This window comes from Ranitomeya variabilis, chromosome 8, assembly GCF_051348905.1.
Source record: "Ranitomeya variabilis isolate aRanVar5 chromosome 8, aRanVar5.hap1, whole genome shotgun sequence".
Lineage (NCBI taxonomy): Eukaryota > Metazoa > Chordata > Amphibia > Anura > Dendrobatidae > Ranitomeya > Ranitomeya variabilis.
In genome coordinates this window covers 35,099,035-35,121,865 of record NC_135239.1, presented here as the reverse complement: position 1 = coordinate 35,121,865, position 22,831 = coordinate 35,099,035, and the positions used below count along the sequence as shown (strand labels likewise).

General features: G+C 50.6%; 1 protein-coding gene across 1 annotated transcript in view; it reads right to left on the bottom strand.

Moving 5' to 3' along the window:
* LOC143788191 (protein zyg-11 homolog) overlaps window positions 1-18,103 on the bottom strand; it is a 43,870-nt gene extending 25,767 nt beyond the window's left edge. Inside the window, exons 1-6 of the mRNA XM_077277631.1 lie at window positions 17,897-18,103; window positions 13,327-13,492; window positions 12,295-13,049; window positions 2,783-2,923; window positions 2,529-2,705; window positions 1,529-1,593 (exon numbers count right to left, since the gene is read on the bottom strand). Of these exons, the coding sequence (XP_077133746.1) occupies window positions 1,529-1,593; window positions 2,529-2,705; window positions 2,783-2,923; window positions 12,295-13,049; window positions 13,327-13,492; window positions 17,897-17,899 (1,307 nt within the window). The 5' untranslated portion in view covers window positions 17,900-18,103. The remainder of the gene's footprint in view (window positions 1-1,528; window positions 1,594-2,528; window positions 2,706-2,782; window positions 2,924-12,294; window positions 13,050-13,326; window positions 13,493-17,896) is intronic.
* Between the last annotated feature and the right edge of the window lie 4,728 nt (window positions 18,104-22,831).

Below are 22,831 nucleotides of genomic sequence, written 5' to 3'. Positions count from 1 at the left end.
TTACCGTATATACTCGAGTATAAGCTGACCCCCCCTAATTTTGCCACAAAAAACTGGGAAAAATTAATGACTCGAGCATAAGCCTAGGGTGGAAAATGCAGCAGCTACCGGTAAATTTAAAAAATAAAAATAGGTACTAATAAAAGTAAAATTATTTGAGACATCAGTAGGTTGTGTTTTTGAATATCCAAATTGAAACAGGAGTCCCATATAATGCTGCATACAGTTCATGATGGGCCCCATAAGATGCTCCATACAAAATACACCCCATATAATGCTCCATAAAGTTTATGATGGGCCCCATAAGATGCTCCATACAGTTCATGATGGGCCCCATAAGATGCTCCATATTAAAATATGCCCCATATAATGCTGCACAAAGGTTAATAATGGCCCCATAAGATGCTCCATAGACACGTTAGCCCCATACAGTACTGCATAAAGGTTGATTATGGCCCCATAAGATGCTCCATAGACACATTTGCAAAGTATAATGCTCCACAAATGCTGATTATGGCCCCATAAGATGCTCCATACAGATATTTGCCCCATATAATGCTGCACATGGCCCCATACAGATATTTGCCCCATATAATGCTGCACATGGCCCCATACAGATATTTGCCCCATATAATGCTGCACATGGCCCCATAAGATGCTCCATACAGACATTTGCCCCATATGCTGTTGCTGCGATTAAAAAAAAAAAAAAAAAAAAAATACACACTCCCCTCTCAGGCCCCCGGCATTTGCTATATTCACCGGTCCGCGTTCCACCGACGGCCGCCGCTGTGTTTTCCACGTCCTCTGCACTGACGTTCAAGCTGAGGGCGGCACGCACACTAATCGCGTCACCGCGCCCTCTGACCTGAGCGTCAATGCAGAGGACAGGGAAGACGCAGCGGCGGCCGTCGGAGGAACGGGGAGCAGGTGAATATCGTGCACTGCGTTATACTCACCTGCTCCTGGCGCGGTGCAGTCCCTGGTTCTCCGGCAGCTTCTTCCTGTATTGAGCAGTCACATGGTACCGCTCATTACAGTAATGAATATGAGGCTCCACCCCTATGGGAGTCCATATTCATTACTGTAATGAGCGGTACCATGTGACCGCTTACTACAGGAAGAAGCTGCCGGCACCCGGAGAACCAGGGACATCCAGGGACCGCGCCAGGAGCAGGCGAGTATTATTAGACAGCTGCTGCTCCCCCTCCCCTGCCGACCCCTGGGAATGACTCGAGTATAAGCCGAGAGGGGCAATTTCAGCCTAAAAAAAATGGGCTGAAATTCTCAGCTTATACTAGAGTATATATGGCAGTTTGTTATTATTATTTTTTTTTTTTTTTTACAGCTGCAAGCCACCAGTGATTTTTTTTCAGGATGATTAGAACAGCATATACCTTGTATCACAGTGTCAGCACTGACATAAAAGCACAGGAGGTTTCTATCTAGACAAAATCTGTCCTCGTAAATGAAGTAATATTTGTCCTTACCAAAGGCCAACCAATGTAACCAGTGAATGTATAAGTACCTGTTGAATGGGACGTCTTGTAATATCCTATCGCTGCACAGGGACAGTAGACAGTTCTTCTGCAACTAAACCATGAAAACAAAAAAAAGTTCAAAAATGACCTGTCAAGTTCCAGAAATCATGAACCCCATGTTACTTAAAGGAGCTGTCCATTTTTGGGATGAAAGCCTGCAGTCACTATGTGACTGCAGGCTTTTGAATCCTCAGGGTGCACACTGCACGCTGTCAGGTTTCTCTGCTGCCAGCGGCAAGAGCAGGCAGTCCTGTGACCCTAAGCATGTGTTTTGCATACATGCTGTCACATGACTACTAGACATGCACGGCCGGGCATGTCTAAGTTGAAGTGTGGCCGGAAGTATGCAAATCACATACTTGCAGTCACATGACATTCTGCTATTGCTGCCGGTACCGGAGAATCCTGACAGATTGTGGAAAAAGCCACATTGTCATTTATGTATTTATAAATCCTCTTTCCTTGTCATAAGCCATATGGACGTCATAGATAAGAGGGTCACTGCTCCAAAACCCATTTCGAAATCCAAATTAAACACCTATCCCTTTCGCCCTATTGAGATGAGCATACACAATCAGCAGTCGAGTGGGCGCGGTTATGGCAGAGTCGAGTGGGCGCGGTTATGGCAGAGTCGAGTGGGCGCGGTTATGGCAGAGTCGAGTGGGCGCGGTTATGGCAGAGTCGAGTGGGCGCGATTATGGCAGAGTCGAGTGGGCGCGATTATGGCAGAGTCGAGTGGGCGCGATTATGGCAGAGTCGAGTGGGCGCGATTATGGCAGAGTCGAGTGGGCGCGATTATGGCAGAGTCGAGTGCATGCGATTATGGCCGAGTCGAGTGCAATAGAGGTCTGAGACGAAGAGGTGACCACAGTCTTATTAGGATAGGTTTACTGTATAACCCATGAGCTGAGTGACAAGTGCTTTGGCGTACGTCGCTTTCTGCCACTGTCTTTATCTAAATTCTGCTGGTAAATGATTAGGTCGTACCTGCTGGTGGTTTGGGAAATTCTTCATAGCTTTAAGTAGTAAATGTGTAACATCAGCCAGCAGTTTCACAGGCATCCCAGCCGCTAGATCTTGCTTGGTCAAGTTAAATACACAGGCGCTGGCGGCCAGCTGTACGGGGAGATTAGTCGGATGGTTTCTCATGCCTATGACTACTAACTGTAAAGAAATCACAAAGTTTCATTACAGATATGACAATGCTGCCAGTAGGTCCTCACCTTAAATTGACTCCTTACCTTCAACATCTCTGGATTGGCTTTTTCCATGGCATGTGTTAGACTGAACAGGTGAAAGAGGGCCTCGCGAACGAAGAAGGAGCGCTCGCTGTATCGGCGCAGTGCTTCTGCAATCTGGATCTGATTTGCTTCTCCGGAAACCTAAAAAAAAAAAAAAAAACCCACACCACAATAAATTTAAATCTATTCTCTAGTACCCTTACTGATCCTAAAAATCAGTGCGTGCCCCAGCCACCCACTGTACAAGAAACTTCAGCACTGATCCATTTAAGTGAATGGGGATGGAAGCAATTCCCTGCTCAGTGGGGTGACAGGAGCGCTGCTCTGCAGGGAAAACTTAGAAGGAGATGCAATACTAAAGCAGCCCTGAGACCCCAATCATTTTCAGGATCGGAAGACCGGACCCCATCTTGCAAAAAGGAGATTTTTGTGTACTCACCGTAAAATCTCTTTCTCTTAGCCTCTAATTGGGGGACACAGGACCATGGGTGTTATGCTGCTGTCCACTAGGAGGCGACACTATGCATAATCTGAAAAAGATTAACTGTGGCTCCTCCTGTGCAGTATACACCCCTGGACGGCATCAGCCTTCTCCAGTTTTGTGCAAAAGCAGTAGGAGGAACGTAACATGAATAACATAATTATGCCTGTAAGAAGGCAACTATGTAACATGAATAACATAATTATGCCTGTAAGAAGGCAACTATGTACGAGCTCAAGAAAACAATATGAGAACTCAACAGTTACAACGGCCCGGAAAGGGCAACAAGGTGGGAGCGGTGTCCCCCAATTAGAGGCTAAGAGAAAGAGATTTTACGGTGAGTACACAAAAATCTCCTTTACTCTGTCGCCTCATTGGGGGACACAGGACCATGGGACGTCCTAAAGCAGTCCCTGGGTGGGAAGCAATGGACGAATATTGTGCAGACATGCCCCTATACTTAGGGCACCGCCGCCTGCAGGACACATCTGCCCAGGCTCACGTCCGCTGAGGACTGGGTATGAACCCTGTAGTGTTTAGTAAACGTGTGTAGGCTAGTCCAAGTGGCTGCCTTACACACTTGTTGTGCCGAAGCCTGGTGCCGAATGGCCCAGGTGGCCCCTACCGCCCGTGTAGTGTGTGCCGTAATACCGGCTGGAAGAGGAGAATTCTTAAGGCGGTAGGCCTCTTGTATGGAGGATTTGATCCACCTGGCAAGGGTAGCTTTGGAAGCTAGCAGACCCTTGTGGCCGCCTTCCGGAAGGAGGAAAAGAGAAATCAGACCTCCGGAAAGACGCAGTCCTAGACACGTATATACGCAATGCCCTGACAAGGTCAAGCGTATGCAGAGCCTTCTCCACTCTATGAACCGGAACCAGACAAAGGGATGGTAGTGAAATTTCCTCATTGAGGTGGAAGTCGGACACAACCTTCGGAAGGAAGGATGGGACCGTACGAAGAACTACCTTGTCCTGGTGAAAAGCCAGGAAGGGCCATCTGCAGGAGAGTGCTGTCAGTTCAGACACCCTGCGTAGCGAGGTGATTGCCACCAGGAAAACCACCTTCTGGGAAAGAAGGCGGAGCGGGACCTCCTTAAGGGGTTCGAAGGGTGGTTCCTGCAATGCTGTCAGGACCAGGTTGAGGTCCCACGTTTCTAGTGGTCGTCTGTAGGGGGGAACCAATCGGGAAACCCCCTGAAAGTCCTTACTTGCGGCTTGGTAGCAATGCGCCTTTGAAAAAGCACTGAGAGGGCTGACACCTGGCTCTTAAGCGAGCCCAATGACAGCCTGGCCTCCAGACCCGATTGGAGAAAACCAAGTACTTTGGGTAGGGAATAAGGGAGTGGGATCTGGCCACGAGATTCGCACCAGGTGAAGAAAGCTTTCCAGGTACGGTAATAAATCTTGGCAGAGGCTGGTTTCCGTGCTCTGATCATGGTTCCAATGACGTCCGTCGAGAGCCCTGCCTGGGTTAGAACCCAGGTCTCAAGGGCCACGCCGTCAAATTGAGAGCCCCTGCGTTCTGGTGGTAGAACGGGCCTTGTGATAGAAGATCGTGGCGGTCGGGGAGACGCCACGGGGCGTCTGCTGTGAGTTGTACGATGTCGGCGTACCATGTGCGTCTGGGCCAGTCCGGTGCAATTAGGATAGATGGAACTCCCTCTTGTTTGATCTTCCTCACCACTCTGGATATCAAGGGGAGAGGTGGAAAAATATACAGAAGCTGGAACTGGGTCCAGTCCTGAACCAGAGCGTCTGCTCCGAGCGACCGCGGATCGTGTGTTCTGGCCATGAAGTTGGAGACCTTCGCATTGAAGTGGGATGCCATTAGGTCCACATCCGGGGTACCCCAGCGGAGACAGATCTGTTGAAAAATTTCGGGATGGAGAGACCACTCTCCCGAGTCTATTCCTTGTCGGCTGAGGAAGTCTGCTTCCCAGTTGTCCACACCCGGAATGTGGACCGCCGAAAGAACCGACCCTGTGTCCTCCGCCCAGCGGAGGATGTGTGACACTTCTCGCATCGCCTGGGTACTGCGGGTCCCCCCTTGGTGATTCACATATGCCACAGCTGTGGCATTGTCCGACTGTATTCTGATGTGAGAGGCTGCCAGTAAGTGATGGAAGGCCCTCAATGCCAGAAGGATGGCACGAATTTCCAGGATGTTGATGGGCATGGTCGCTTCCACTGGGGACCACTTGCCCTGTGCCCTGTGGTGTAGGTGCACCGCACCCCAACCCGTCAGGCTCGCGTCGGTGGTCAAAACCTTCCATTGACCTGTGACAAAGGATTTCCCCTTTGCTAGCGAGGTTGGCTTGAGCCACCAGTGCAGGGACCTCCTGGTTGACGACGTTAGCTGGAACTCCCTGTCGAGAGAAAAGGGTGTTATGATCCGGTGACCTTGGAGCCGCATGAAAACTCTCTCTGGAGTCGGTGGAACCTGTACTGACCGCAAATCCTGAACTAACACTGCAACTAGAAGTAGCCGTGGGGTGTGCCTAACAAACCCTAGACACCTCGACACAGCCGGAGGACTAAATACCCCTATAGATGGAAATAGGAATGCTATCTTGCCTCAGAGCAGACCCCCAAAGGATAGGCAGCCCCCCACGAATAATGACTGTGAGTAGGAGAAGAATAGACACACGCAGGTAGAAAACAGGATTTAGCAAAAGAGGCCACTCTAGCTAAATAGGAAAGGATAGGACAGATTACTAGGCGGTCAGTATTAAAACCCTTCCAAAAATATCCACAACAGATAATACAAAAAGTTCCACAATCTAACTAAAGACATGGAATGTATATCTGCCACTCCAGAGAATCCAGCAAGACTGAGAAAATACTGACACAATCTAAGCTGGACAAGAAAACACAAAGAATAGCACTGAATTGTGAAGCACACAGCATGTGTGCCACAGGAAAAAAAAAACAGACACTTATCTTTGCTGATTTGGCAGAAAGACAGGAGGAACCAGGCAGAGGTCCAACACCTCCCAACAACAATTGACAACTGGCAAGGACTAATGAATCCTGCACACCTAAATACCCCAGTCAGAACTGCAATCAGCAGACACACCTGACCAGGACTGCAACCCAGGGACAACTGCATTACTACCTACTACCACCGGAGGGAACCCAAAAGCAAAATTCACAACAAAAGGGATTCCTGTCCCAGCACTTGAGAATGGCTAGTTGGAGAGGTCTGAGGTGAAACTGGGCAAATGGGACAGCTTCTATTGCTGCTGCCATCTTGCCGAGGACTCTCATGGCAAACCGGAGAGATCGAGGGGGTTTGCGGAGGAGGGTGCGAACTGCCAGTCGGAGAGCCAGTGCCTTGTCCTTGGGAAGGAGCACTAGACCCCTGGAGGTGTTGAATAACATTCCCAGGAAGGTCAGGGACTGACTCGGGGTTGGTGATTACTTTTGTAGGTTGATTAACCAGCCCATGCGACAGAGTATCGGTTCTGATTGAGACGCTGAGCTCGCAGTCCTTGAAGGTGGGAGCCTTGATGAGTAGATCGTCCAGGTATGGAACGACTACTATGCCTCTGGAGTGCAGGACGTCCATGGTGGCTGCCATGACCTTGGTGAACACTCTGGGAGCCGTAGCGAGTACGAAAGGGAGAGCCACGAATTGGTAGTGGTCCTGGCCTATTGCAAACCTGAGAAACCTCTGATGGGCAGGTGCAATGGGTATATGCAGGTATGCGTCTTTGTATGTCTATGGAGGCGAGATATTCTCCCTTCTCCATGGACGCAATGATGGACAGAAGGGAGTCCATGCAGAAATGACGGACCCGTACATATTTGTTGAGCTGTTTTAGGTCTAGTATGGGCCGTACGCTGCCTCCTTTCTTGGGAACTACGAACAGATTGGAGTAGAACCCTCGGAAGCAGTCGGTCGTGGGTACCGGTACTATGACTCCTGCTTGAAAAAGTGAGGAGACCGCTTGGTGGTAGGCACGAGCCTTGGCTGGCGGTTTTGGGGGGACAGAGAGGAAGAATCGGTCCGGTGGGTTGGAGGTGAAGTCTATTTTGTATCCGGAAGACACTAGTTCCATGACACACCTGTCTTCTGTAATAGGCAGCCAGACTTGATGAAAGAGCAAAAGTCGGCTGCCTACTGGTGTGTGTCTTCCGGAGTCCGTGAGTCATGATGAGGAGAAAGTCTGAGATTTTCCTCCTCTGGGCTTAGGCTGGCCTGCTTTTGACTGCCAGGTCTTGTCCGACCTTTGCGTCGATCGTGAGTTGTCCCTGCGTGGGGAACGGTTACGATTTTGTGCTGGACGCGAGACGGACCAGCCGGAGGAATTCCGAAAGGATCGGAATCGAGTTTGGTTACGCTTCTTGTAAGTGCGTTTAGGTTTCAGTTGGGGAAGAGAAGTACTCTTACCCCCCGGTGGCGTTGGATATCATAGTGTCCAACTGTTCACCAAAAAGTCTCCCACTGAGGTAGGGGAGGTGCGTGAGGGACTTCTTTGAGGCTGCGTCCGCTTTCCATTCCCGCAGCCAAGAGTATACGCCGAATCGTGATGGCGTTTGATGCTATCCCCGCTACTCCCCTTGCTGAATCCAGAGCTGCATGGAGCATGTAGTCTGCTACAACTGCTATTTGAACCGCTTGGTCCGACCGCTCAGGAGCGGATGCTTGGAGAGCTTGTAAATTCTTTGCCCAGGCCAGAATGGCCTTGGCAGCCCAAACTGAGGCGAACACGGGAGCCAGGGAAGCCCCAGCTGCCTCGAAAATTGAACGAGTCATGCGTTCTACCTGCCGGTCTGCTGCGTCCCTGAGGTTTGAGCTATCTGGCAGTGAAAGGAGGGTCTGTGCTGCTAGCCTAGAGACTGGGGGGTCCACTTCAGGTGGATCTGTCCATTCCTTGGTGTCCTTCTGTGGGAAGGGGTACCTCGCCTCCAGATATTTGCGATTAGCTAATTTTTTCTCAGGCTGTGAGAGCTGCTTTTTAAGGATCGCCTTAAACTCTGGGTGGTTAGAGAAAACCTTAGGCGGCTTCAGAGGTCCTTCAAAGGAAATCTTATGTTCTGGGGCCTCTGGTGGCGGATCAGAAATGTCCAGCACCCGATGGATGGATGAAATTATGTCCTCAACTAGCGCTGTATTGCTAGGAGGGATTGGGATCAGGGACCCCTCCGTTTCTCTGTCTAAGGCCGGAGACACACTGGTGCGAGAGACGGCCGAGTCTCGCTGGTTAAAAGCAAGCTGTGGCACCTGCATTCCGGAGCTGAGCGTGCAGCTCCATGTATTGCTATGGAGCCGCACGCTCCGCTCCGGAGTGCAGGTGCCACAGCTTGCTTTTAACCAGCGAGACTCGGCCGTCTCTCGCACCAGTGTGTCTCCGGCCTGAGTCAGAGTCGCAGATGCTTTCCGAATCCTGTGTATCACTGAGACGTCCCCTGCTGAGTGGGCCGGGGAAGAGGCCTTCTCTGGTCGGGGATTGCGGAGATCTGCATTGTCTGTCCCTGGAATGGGACGGTCTAGATGACCTGGAGCTACGGTGTCTATCCCTAGAGGGGGATGACCGTGTGCTATGGGATGACGCAGATGGACTTGATCTATGGGTCTGCTTGCGTCCTGACCTAGACGTGGATGTGCCAGGGTCATCTTGTTCCTGAGTCAAGCTCTCCCTTTGCTGGGTAACGGTCATAGCCGGGGCATGACCCTGCAGAGCCTGAAGCAATGTGGAGGTTAGGTTATCTATAGACTGCGTCATAGATTGCGATATCTGAGTAGCCCATTCCGGCGTGGCATTAGACACAGAGGCATTGGCAGGGGCTTCTTGGGGCTCTGACATTAGTTTGTATACAGTTCTGACAATGCGGGTACGTGCTACTACTGGGGAGAGCGGTCCCGCAGGCTGTGCAGAATGCATAATAGCAGTTCTGCCTGGTTCTCTTGGACCTTGAGCCCGGCATAGTGCACAGAGTGCAGAAGTGCTGCCAGCAGAGGACCTTACAGGGGTAGAGAAACCTATAGGGGAGCCTTATAGGTAATATGGATTCACAGCGGAGTAAAAAAAAACAGCTGTGATCTTACCCCACCAGTGTGCCCCTAGGTCCAGCGCCGAAGATCCACAGTCCTGTGCCCCCCGGAGACTGGCTGCCTGGTCCTGGTCCTGCAGTCCGGGAGATGCAGGGTTAATCTGCAGCCGAAAATGGCTGCTGAGACAGAGAGGAAAGGAGGAGAAGGGGGCGGAGAGCTGGAAAAAGGCGGCAAGGCTGTGTAAAAACGCACCCTTTCTGTCTGGATCCACCCACTTTATGACACTGTAGAGTGTCATTTGTCATCCGGGGCGGGCCGGGGGGCGGAGAGAAGGCGGCAGCTTCAGCTAGGCCGAAGCCGGGGCCTAAATTAGATGCCTGAGGCCCAGAAGGGCTCCAGGCCGGCGTGAAAGTCCGGGAGGGGGTCGGATCTGAACCGGACCCCTCCGGATTTAAAGGCAGGATGTCGGTGGGGCTATAAGCGGAAGGGGGAGCCCGGTAGGGGTCTCCCTGAGGCAGTATAGAGCTGGTGCTGCCGCAGAGACAGGGGCGCAGGGAGCCCTGTGTCTGTATTGTGCCATGCCTGTCTGCACTCCCCCCGGCCCCAACAGGAGCCCGCAGCTGGGCTGGGGTCCCTGGATGCAGGCGCAGTGTGCTGGCCCATTGCTGGGAGCTGTAGAATGCTGCCTGTACAGGCCCTACCTGAGGCGTCTCAACCTAATACCCCCAGAGGGGGATTAGGGAGGGTGCTGTTGTCACACCTTCAGGGGCCTTTATCCTCGCCTTGACCTTAACCCAGAAACCAAAAGGAATTGGGGAAGGAGGGGGGTCTCGACTTCGAACCAGCACCCGAGGGACTGGGGAAGGAGCAACATGGGGAATAGCCATCTCTACTTCAACTGGGCACCCCATAATAGGGGGCCGAGGAAGGAGCCATGCCGGGAGTCTCACAGGAGACCCTCTTTTCTTCATCTGTAATCCCGTCGGGAAAAACGGAGTAAAAATCTTTTAGGTGTGCCTCCTATGCGACACTAAGCAAAAACTGGAGAAGGCTGATGCCGTCCAGGGGTGTATACTGCACAGGAGGAGCCACGGTTAATCTTTTTCAGATTATGCATAGTGTCGCCTCCTAGTGGACAGCAGCATAACACCCATGGTCCTGTGTCCCCCAATGAGGCGACAGAGTAAAAATGATTGCTTATCCTAGCAATATCCCAGCACTTTGTAACAATGGATATTACTTTTTTATTTGTGTTTCTAGTCGTAACACAGTGCAGAAGCAGTTTCTAGTAATCAATGAAGAAAAGGGAGTTGCATTAGTTAACAGTATAAGTGTCAGTCGCACCCTTAGGTTATACAGTTTCTGAAGTGCATCTATAATTAGTAATATCCAAAAGTTAATTATTGTCATCTCTGCTTCAGGAATCTGCACTCAGCGCTGCGGTGGTTGGCACATGGCACATCTTTACGGTCGCCCACCGCCAGTGGTAGTGGCCTGCATACCGTATGATCAGATAGTTAAACCAAGAACCTCATGTTTAGTTATGTTAATTTTTGCTTAGCCGCAATAGAATAATGTATAAGTTTTGGCTATGGTTCACGTCTTTTTACTGCAGCTATGACTATGAGAAAACGCACCCTTACGCCAACCAAACACATAGGGCTGTGTACACATTACGTTTCTGCCACATTTATGGCTCCGTCAGGGGACATCTGTCTATAGCCCTGAAGAAAGGCATTGAGATAAAACCCATGATGAAGCCGTTGACTATAAGAAGGCAGACATTCACTTTGTCCTACGTCTCACCTCTGATCCAGCAGTGTCCATCCTTTTTAGGCAGGTTCAAAAATGTTGCAGATGGGCACTGCTGTAGCATGAGCACAAAGTGACTGTCTGCCTCACTATAGTGAAGGGCTCTGTCCCGGGTATTGTCCCAATGCTGTTCTCCAGACGGAAGCACATAGCCTAATATATATTTGACAAGACAAGGGTTTGGCAGACAAACGTCTTAAGGTATGTGCAAACGTTGCAGATTTCCTGCAGATCTGCAGCTTTTTTTTCCGTGCAGAAACGCTGCAGATCTGCAAGTGAGTTACAATACAATGTAATTCAAAGGAAAAAAAAAAAAAAAAAAAAAAATATGCTGTGCTAATGGTGCAGAAAAATCTGCCCAGAAAACGCAGCAGATTCAAAAAAGGACCATGTCAATTCTTTGTGCAGAACTGCTGAGTTTCTGCACCCACTCCATAATAGAAATCTGCAGGGGTAAAAAAAAAAAAAAAAAAGAAGGAAGAAATCCGCACAAAAATCTGCAACGTGTGCACATACCAAAAAGAGGTGCAGGTTCTGACCTGCGTTTTCTGCCAAGAAATGCAGAATCTGCACAGAAAATTCCAGAGTCAAATCTGCAACGTGTGCACATAGCCTTACTATTCCCCTATAGAAATACATTATTGGATGGTCTTACAATTCATGTTTATGTTCTGCAAACACCCAATAAAAGCCTGCTTGGCAATTTCAAGAACTTCCATAGTTAAGGCTTGTTTTACACTTGCCGTTTTATTTGCGGCCCGTTATCGTGGGTCTTTTTTTGCGGGCCGCATCAACGCAATTTTCAAGGTCTGCTGCAATATCAGACAGCAAAAAACTTGCAGATCTCCATTTTTCAGGTTCCCAAAACTATAGCAAAAGTATTGGGAAAAAAATAAAAAATGGCGGTCCGCAAAACCAGAAGTCGCAGCACACCGCAAAAACAATCTTACGTTGTTTTTGCGGCCCCATTGATTTACAATGGGGGCCGTGTTTGTAAGCCATGAAAAATATCGAGCAAGCTCGATATTTTTTCACGGCCGTAAATACTGCCCTCACGGCCATACGGTGCTCCTACGATTTTTGGCGGCCCGTTTTTGCGGCCCCATTGAAATCTATTTGGGCCGCAAAAACACTACAAGTGTAAAAGCAGCCTAATAAAGACAGATGTGCTTGTGCGGCCACAAGAAAGGCCCCCCACAACTATCAGACATTAATGTCACACCTTCACATTGCCTTCTCCAGAGAGGAGCTCCGAATACCCAGCCTCGGTGGCCAGAAGGCCAACAAACTGGATTTGAGGACGCTGCGATATGAAGCTCTCCACCGCTTTATCAGTCACGTGTTTCCTCCCGGAGATGTCCAGCGAGACGAGGCTGAGCAGGATATCGTTTTGCTCTAGCAGACGACAGGCTATGTCCGATGTGAACTGCTTGTCGTCAGATATATCCAAATGGGTGAGGTGCTTCAGTTCTTTGATCACTTCCAATATTTGCGATGTCGTCATTTTTAGACACTTCAGGTGGTGCATCGTAAGGGATTTGAGTCTGTCCTTGCAGTCCAGTAAAGCCGAGATGTCAGTCACTGTTGTATTGGAGATATCCAAGCTTTCCAACCTGGGAAGAGAAGCGACATCGGCAAGATCCTCATTGTAAAACAACACGTTGGTGATGCTCAGAGCACGGAGTCCGGACAGCTGACTGAAGCAACGCTCGTACGGATCCTCCAGGAACAGCGTCAGGGAGTTGAGGATCAAGCACTGGAGGTTGTCCTGGATCCATTTACTACTACTGAGCCCACTTATAATGTCAGTGATGGTTATATCAGCATTCACCCCCGTCGCGTCCAATTCAACCAATTTGTGATGGCAGAAAGCCTTACGGAAAGCTACGGCAGAGATCTTCGCCTTGCGGATACATGCACGCTTCAGTCGTAACTGGCTTCCACGGAAGATTCCGACTGTCACCTCATTGAGCTGTCCTGAAGAGGAGAACCATGACAAAATCAGCAAAACAATATTATAATAAATGGGCTTGTCAGGACTACGATATAGACGATTCATAAAAAAAGGTCACCAATATCAGACCATGGGGGTCCGACACTCGGCACTCCCACTGATCAAGTGCACAATGTACAGAGACGGAGCAGCTCCACACACTGTGAAGTGGCTGAGAAACCGCCATTGCTATTAGGTGGCAGATGTCGGACCCCACTGATGATATTTATGAGCTACCCTAATATTGCCGGTGTGGATTACTTTGCACAGCCATGGTGCGCAGCAGTTGATCGGCCACCTCCTGAGGGAACACCGCCGCATCATGGAGACAATACGTCCCGTCTGGTCTCTTCCAGCAAAACTTTTCAAGGTGAGCGCTCAAGTAATGTAGGGCTGTGTCGATCAATGACTTTGGGGTGGCTTCCTCCTGGAAGATAAAAGTTAATTTTACATTATTAACCTTAACCGCACAATGATGCAGACAATTTTCATTTTTGCATTTTTGTTTTTTTCTCCATAGCTGGATAATTTTTTTTGTGTGCCGAGCTGCAGTTTTTCTTGATACCATAAGGGTTACCTACGACATTTCAATTACTTTGCAGTGCATTTAGTGGGAGAGGTGCAGTGACGAAAAATTGAAATTCTGGTGTCTTTTCATTTTAAAAATTGGACATGGTGATACTGAAATGCTTTTCGAACCTTTAATTTACTTTTTTCTTTGTCTTTTTTTTATTTTTTAGTCTCCATCGATCTTGTGAACATTTGATCACTTGTGCAACATACTACAATATTTCAGTATTCAGTCTGTAATTAAACTAACAACTTCCAATGAAGCTCAGTCATAGGAGTACAAAAAATGGCAGCCACGGAGGTTTCAAAAAGCCCCCCCATCAACTCATCAGGGTCCCTTGATTGCGTCACGGGTGGTGTGGGCCAGAGTATCAGAACACAAGTCTGCAGCGGACCACTCCACTAAAGGCTCTTCTTCTGTACACAATAAAATTAAAAATACCACTGTTCTTAGGAAAGGAGATGATTATTTTTTAATTTTTTAAATTCGTTTATTAATTGCAAAATAAATCATACAATACACACATTTGCATTCGTGTCCATCATTGTCAATTATAACATAAAAAAATAAAATAAAAAATACAAATAATTACAATGCATCGTCACATCTGGAATATTACAAAAGTAACAAATGGTGCATGTCGATCATTAGTATCCTATAAATCTCCTATTGTGTGACTTTAACTACTAATAGGACGCCGCCAAAAAGAAAATTCTGCATAAATTCCATCCTGTAAGCAATGTCCCCAAAGCCATGGACCCTGCTTCTTACATAGATATTGAATTGTTGCAGACTATAGAGTGTGATAAGAGGAGTTCCATCTACCCCATATTTTCTCAAATTTATCTGGACATCCTCTATTCTGATATAATGTCCGCTCATACGGGATAATTGAGTTTACTAGATCAACCCAAGCTCTAAGAGATGGGCAAGAACCACCCATCCTTCGCAACGCTAGCACCTTTTGCGCCATAAACAGTGTCTCTCGCAGAAAAATCCCAGTGTAGTGATCCCAGGTTTCCGCATCCCACACCCCAAATAAACAGATCAATGGCTCAAGTGGGACAGGGATCGACAACAAGGAAGTCAATAATGTCGTCACCTCTTTCCAATAATGAAAAATAACAGGACACCTCCAAATCATATGAATGAAATTTGCATCACTGGAATGACATCTCAGACAATCTGACGAATGGAGACGACCCATTTTGATGATTATTTTTTTTAAATAAATAAATTGCAAACTTGCCTGTTTTTCCAACTACTTTGCAATTTTAAAGGGAACCTGTCAGGCATTTCATGGTGCCCACACTGCGGGTACAAAGAATAATCTCTGAAATGCTCCAGTGGCACCGAACTAGTCTGCTCTTTGGCTATGGTCCTTGGCCGGCTCTTCCCAGCGCCACAGCAGGAGATTGACAGCTCTCTCCCTATGTTCATGCAAGGCAGAGACTTATCAATTATCCTTGGCAGCACTGGGAGAAATAAGCCAGGGACATCGCTGGACTAGTCTGCTCCACGTTCCGGGTCAGATCTTCAAATCTTCAAAGTATATTATCTCTGAAACTTTGTGAAGCCAGGCTGCGATTCATGCTGGCCACGGTTTGAGCAGCACGAGTTGCCTGACAGGTTCCCTTTAAAAGATAACTCAATTTTTTGAGCAAGTGACAGGCTAAATACTTTGTAAAAATCTCTAAGCTCCTGTAGTTCTATCACTATTTTCCGTTCTGCGCTGCGTTGCAAATTTGTAGCACAATATGGGAAATTTATGCTTAAAGACCAACTGACTATTTCTTTACTTGCTGACAATCAAAGCTCAGCAGCCGCTGCGACTGCTACATCAGCGACAGAGTTGCGAGAGCTCACGACCCCAGAGAAAAATTTGAAGAAATGCCCAGTTGGACTACAAGAAGAGATTGCACATATTGCACTGCAGAAGACACAAATGTGAATATCTCTGCAATGGCGCAATGCAACACAAAATGGAAAAGAGCTGGAGAATCGGTGGAGTTCAGAGATTTTTACAAGTATATAACGCAAACTTTTTGAGAAGGTGACAAGTCCTCTTAAATCATATAAGAAGGTCGGAGATCGACAGCAGCAATTGGAGTGAGCCTGGAGGACATCCAATGAAAGTGTAAGGCTGATGCATGAACTGTAGACAGAGTGATGGCTGAGGGTGGTGCACAGCCAGCACCCCAACTAATGCATTATAACCTCTTAGATGCCACTGTCACGCAAAACACAGGCACTTCAGAGGTTGGAAATGAAGGTGGTGTCCTTCCAACATGAATGAGGGCAGCCGATGGCATTGCCACCGCAGCTGGGGGAGCTTGGAGAAGGCGCCCGTGTCTGTCATTAGATATTCCTGGCCTTACAGCACTGCAGGGTATTCAGTGCACCATGGATCTCAGGTTCAAGCTTCCAAATTAAAAAAAATTATATATATAAATTTACAATTGATGCAGCGTAATCGTCCTAATAAAATATTTACAGCAAATAGTGGGAAAATATATGTGTCAGAATCGCTGTATAGGGATCAGGAAGTTGTATGGACCCCAGAATGGAATCGATAAAATCTACAGCTCGAGCCACAAAGAACAAATCCCCATACAGCCCTGCAGAGCGAACCAGCTTGGAGACAGGCAGCAGCTGCGGGGACTGGAACATATATTATTCAAGTATGCCGAAGACACTTGGTTAGCACCTGAGCATGCTCAGATAACACCTAATCCAAGCACATTTTCACATCACTAGCATAAAGTTATAGGTCTGGGGGAAGAAGGGTGGGGGCAAAGATCGAAAAGGATGAGGGTCCATTGTTGTGGGGCTGCGGCACAGGAATTATGTTTTAGGGGACCTAAAACACTAATATGCCCCAGACTCGATCCATAATCTTGTCCCAGAGCCCCACCAGGTGGTCCTGGCCCCCTCCTCCGCGGCCCCACCGGGTGATCCTGGCCCCTTCCTCTGCGGCCCCACCGGGTGGTCCTGGCCCCCTCCTCCGCGGCCCCACCGGGTGGTCCTGGCCCCTTCCTCCGCGGCCCCACCGGGTGGTCCTGGCCCCTTCCTCCGCGGCCCCACCGGGTGGTCCTGGCCCCTTCCTCCGCGGCCCCACCGGGTGGTCCTGGCCCCTTCCTCCGCGGCCCCACCGGGTGGTCCTGGCCCCTTCCTCCGCGGCCCCACCGGGTGGTCCTGGCCCCTTCCTCCGCGGCCCCACCGGGTGGTCCTGGCCCCTTCCTCCGCGGCCCCACCGGGTGGTCCTGGCCCCTTCCTCCGCGGCCCCACCGGGTGGTCCTGGCCCCTTCCTCCGCGGCCCCACCGGGTGGTCCTGGCCCCTTCCTCCGCGGCCCCACCGGGTGGTCCTGGCCCCTTCCTCCGCTGCCCCACCGGGTGGTCCTGGCCCCTTCCTCCGCTGCCCCACCGGGTGGTCCTGGCCCCTTCCTCCGCTGCCCCACCGGGTGGTCCTGGCCCCTTCCTCCGCTGCCCCACCGGGTGGTCCTGGCCCCTTCCTCCGCTGCCCCACCGGGTGGTCCTGGCCCCTTCCTCCGCTGCCCCACCGGGTGGTCCTGGCCCCTTCCTCCGCTGCCCCACCGGGTGGTCCTGGCCCCTTCCTCCGCGGCCCCACCGGGTGGTCCTGGCCCCTTCCTGCGCGTCCCCACCGGGTGGTCCTGGCCCCTTCCTCCGCAGCCCCACCAGGAGGTCCTGGCCCCTTCCTCCGCTGCCCCACGGGGTGGTCCTAGCCCCTTCCTCCGCAGCCCCACCAGGAGGTCCTGGCCCCTTCCTCCGCGGCCCCACCGGGTGGTCCTGGCCCCTTCCTCCGCGGCCCCACCGGGTGGTCCTGGCCCCTTCCTCCGCTGCCCCACCGGGTGGGCCTGGCCCCTTCCTCCGCGGCCCCACCGGGTGGGCCTGGCCCCTTCCTCCGCTGCCCCACCGGGTGGTCCTGGCCCCTTCCTCCGCGGCCCCACCGGGTGGGCCTGGCCCCTTCCTCCGCGGCCCCACCGGGTGGGCCTGGCCCCTTCCTCCGCGGCCCCACCGGGTGGGCCTGGCCCCTTCCTGCGCAGCCCCACCGGGTGGTCCTGGCCCCTTTCTCCAATGTGTACTGTCACTGAGGGGAAGTTATCAGCTGTGACACCCGCAGAGCACTCAGATAGGGGTAGCAGTCCCGCAGACCCCACACATGGGAGAACGACCGGTGTCCTGTGTGATCTGCAGGGGGTACACGGAGCACACCCGGGCTGTACGCGGAGCTGCACCCACCATGATTACTCCGGGATCAGCCGCCGCCGTGCAGCTCCTCCGCCGCCACCTCGGCCTGTGCAGGGAGGCCCCCCACCTCGGGCTGACTTGTCAGCGGTGCCCGGCTCTGTCCTCTGCCCGTAAGGAAGTCACAGCCTCCAGCCCGGAGAGGCGGCGGTGGTGGGAGGCCCGGGCGGCGCAGGCCGGGAAATGAACGCGTTGCTACGCAACCTTTCTTAAAGGGACCGCAGATATTTATAGCTGGTGCGGGGTCACTCAGGACAGGGAGAGCGAATCACTGACAGGGCCGCTTACATAACGAGAAAAGACACCGGGCACTGCTGCTCAGGGGCATTCACTGGCGGCAAGCAGCGTCACAAGGCGGCCACAGTCACCGCAGAATATCATGTAATAATGGTATAATCACCGGGGACACTGAGAAAGCTTCAGCTGTGAGAGCCCCCCATAAGCAGTGTCAGGGAGAACACATAACAATGACCAGAGCGCCCCCATAAGCAGTGTCAGGGACCACAGTGCCCTCATAAACGGTAGTAACGTGCCCACACACAGTGCCAGTGTCCCATAACCGGTGCCCTCATATACTGTACTAATGTGCCCACACACAGTGCCAGTGTCCCATAACAGTGCCCTCATATACTGTACTAATGTGCCCACACACAGTGCCCTCATATACTGTACTAATGTGCCCACACACAGTGCCAGTGTCCCATAACCAGTGCCCTCATATACTGTACTAATGTGCCCACACACAGTGCCAGTGTCCCATAACAGTGCCCTCATATACTGTACTAATGTGCCCACACACAGTGCCAGTGTCCCATAACCAGTGCCCTCATATACTGTACTAATGTGCCCACACACAGTGCCAGTGTCCCATAACCAGTGCCCTCATATACTGTACTAATGTGCCCACACTCAGCGCCAGTGTCCCATAACCAGTGCCCTCATATACTGTACTAATGTGCCCACACACAGCGCCAGTGTCCCATAACCAGTGCCCTCATATACTGTACTAATGTGCCCACACACAGTGCCAGTGTCCCATAACCAGTGCCCTCATATACTGTACTAATGTGCCCACACTCAGCGCCAGTGTCCCATAACCAGTGCCCTCATATACTGTACTAATGTGCCCACACACAGCGCCAGTGTCCCATAACCAGTGCCCTCATAAACGGTAGTAACGTGCCCACACACAGTGCCAGTGTCCCATAACCAGTGCCCTCATAAACGGTAGTAACGTGCCCACACACAGTGCAGGTGTCCCATAACCAGTGCCCTCATAAACGGTAGTAATGTGCCCACACACAGTGCCAGTGTCCCATAACCAGTGCCCTCATAAACGGTAGTAACGTGCCCACACACAGTGCCAGTGTCCCATAACCAGTGCCCTCATACACTGTACTAATGTGCCCACACACAGTGCCAGTGTCCCATAACAGTGCCCTCATATACTGTACTAATGTGCCCACACACAGTGCCAGTGTCCCATAACCAGTGCCCTCATATACTGTACTAATGTGCCCACACACAGTGCCAGTGTCCCATAACAGTGCCCTCATATACTGTACTAATGTGCCCACACACAGTGCCAGTGTCCCATAACAGTGCCCTCATATACTGTACTAATGTGCCCACACACAGTGCCAGTGTCCCATAACCAGTGCCCTCATAAACGGTAGTAACGTGCCCACACACAGTGCCAGTGTCCCATAACCAGTGCCCTCATAAACGGTAGTAACGTGCCCACACACAGTGCAGGTGTCCCATAACCAGTGCCCTCATATACTGTACTAATGTGCCCACACACAGTGCCAGTGTCCCATAACCAGTGCCCTCATATACTGTACTAATGTGCCCACACACAGTGCCAGTGTCCCATAACCAGTGCCCTCATATACTGTACTAATGTGCCCACACACAGTGCCAGTGTCCCATAACCAGTGCCCTCATATACTGTACTAATGTGCCCACACACAGTGCCAGTGTCCCATAACCGGTGCCCTCATATACTGTACTAATGTGCCCACACACAGTGCCAGTGTCCCATAACAGTGCCCTCATATACTGTACTAATGTGCCCACACACAGTGCCAGTGTCCCATAACCAGTGCCCTCATATACTGTACTAATGTGCCCACACACAGTGCCAGTGTCCCATAACCAGTGCCCTCATATACTGTACTAATGTGCCCACACACAGTGCCAGTGTCCCATAACAGTGCCCTCATATACTGTACTAATGTGCCCACACACAGTGCCAGTGTCCCATAACCAGTGCCCTCATATACTGTACTAATGTGCCCACACACAGTGCCAGTGTCCCATAACCAGTGCCCTCATATACTGTACTAATGTGCCCACACTCAGCGCCAGTGTCCCATAACCAGTGCCCTCATATACTGTACTAATGTGCCCACACACAGCGCCAGTGTCCCATAACCAGTGCCCTCATATACTGTACTAATGTGCCCACACACAGTGCCAGTGTCCCATAACCAGTGCCCTCATATACTGTACTAATGTGCCCACACACAGTGCCAGTGTCCCATAACCAGTGCCCTCATATACTGTACTAATGTGCCCACACTCAGCGCCAGTGTCCCATAACCAGTGCCCTCATATACTGTACTAATGTGCCCACACACAGCGCCAGTGTCCCATAACCAGTGCCCTCATAAACGGTAGTAACGTGCCCACACACAGTGCCAGTGTCCCATAACCAGTGCCCTCATAAACGGTAGTAACGTGCCCACACACAGTGCAGGTGTCCCATAACCAGTGCCCTCATAAACGGTAGTAATGTGCCCACACACAGTGCCAGTGTCCCATAACCAGTGCCCTCATAAACGGTAGTAACGTGCCCACACACAGTGCCAGTGTCCCATAACCAGTGCCCTCATACACTGTACTAATGTGCCCACACACAGTGCCAGTGTCCCATAACAGTGCCCTCATATACTGTACTAATGTGCCCACACACAGTGCCAGTGTCCCATAACCAGTGCCCTCATATACTGTACTAATGTGCCCACACACAGTGCCAGTGTCCCATAACAGTGCCCTCATATACTGTACTAATGTGCCCACACACAGTGCCAGTGTCCCATAACAGTGCCCTCATATACTGTACTAATGTGCCCACACACAGTGCCAGTGTCCCATAACCAGTGCCCTCATAAACGGTAGTAACGTGCCCACACACAGTGCCAGTGTCCCATAACCAGTGCCCTCATAAACGGTAGTAACGTGCCCACACACAGTGCAGGTGTCCCATAACCAGTGCCCTCATATACTGTACTAATGTGCCCACACACAGTGCCAGTGTCCCATAACCAGTGCCCTCATATACTGTACTAATGTGCCCACACACAGTGCCAGTGTCCCATAACCAGTGCCCTCATATACTGTACTAACGTGCCCACACACAGTGCCAGTGTCCCATAACCAGTGCCCTCATATACTGTACTAATGTGCCCACACAAAGTGTCAGTGTCCCATAACCAGTGCCATCATATACTGTACTAATGTGCCCACACACAGTGCAGGTGTCCTATAACCAGTGCCCTCATATACTGTACTAATGTGCCCACACACAGTGTCAGTGTCCCATTACCAGTGCCCTCATATACTGTACTAATGTGCCCACACACAGTGCCAGTGTCCTATAACCAGTGCCCTCATATACTGTACTAATGTGCCCACACACAGTGCCAGTGTCCCATAACCAGTGCCCTCATATACTGTACTAATGTGCCCGTACACAGTGTCAGTGTCCTATAACAGTGCCCTCATATACTGTACTAATGTGCCCACACACAGTGTCAGTGTCCCATAACCAGTGCCCTCATATACTGTACTAATGTGCCCGCACACAGTGCCAGTGTCCCATAACAGTGCCCTCATATACTGTACTAATGTCACACATACACAGTGCCAGTGCCCCATAACCAGTGCCCTCATATACTGTACTAATGTCACACATACACAGTGCCAGTGTCCTATAACCAGTGCCCTCATATACTGTACTAATGTGCCCACACACAGTGCCAGTGTCCTATAACCGGTGCCCTCATATACTGTACTAATGTGCCCGCACACAGTGCCAGTGTCCCATAACCAGTGCCCTCATATACTGTACTAATGTGCCCACACAGTGCCAGTGTCCCATAACCAGTGCCCTCATATACTGTACTAATGTGCCCACACACAGTGCCAGTGTCCTATAACCGGTGCCCTCATATACTGTACTAATGTGCCCGCACACAGTGCCAGTGTCCCATAACCAGTGCCCTCATATACTGTACTAATGTCACACATACACAGTGCCAGTGCCCCATAACCAGTGCCCTCATATACTGTACTAATGTGCCCACACACAGTGCCAGTGTCCCATAACCAGTGCCCTCATATACTGTACTAATGTGCCCACACACAGTGCCAGTGTCCCATAACCAGTGCCCTCATATACTGTACTAATGTGCCCACACACAGTGCCAGTGTCCTATAACCAGTGCCCTCATATACTGTACTAATGTGCCCGCAGTGTCAGTGTCCTATAACCAGTGCCCTCATATACTGTACTAATGTGCCCACACACACAGTGCCAGTGTCCCATAACAGTGCCCTCATATACTGTACTAATGTGCCCACACACAGTGTCAGTGTCCTATAACCAGTGCCCTCATATACTGTACTAATGTGCCCACACACAGTGCCAGTGTCCTATAACCAGTGCCCTCATATACTGTACTAATGTGCCCGCACACAGTGTCAGTGTCCTATAACCAGTGCCCTCATATACTGTACTAATGTGCCCACACACAGTGCCAGTGTCCCATAACCAGTGCCCTCATATACTGTACTAATGTCACACATACACAGTGCCAGTGTCCTATAACCGGTGCCCTCATATACTGTACTAATGTGCCCGCA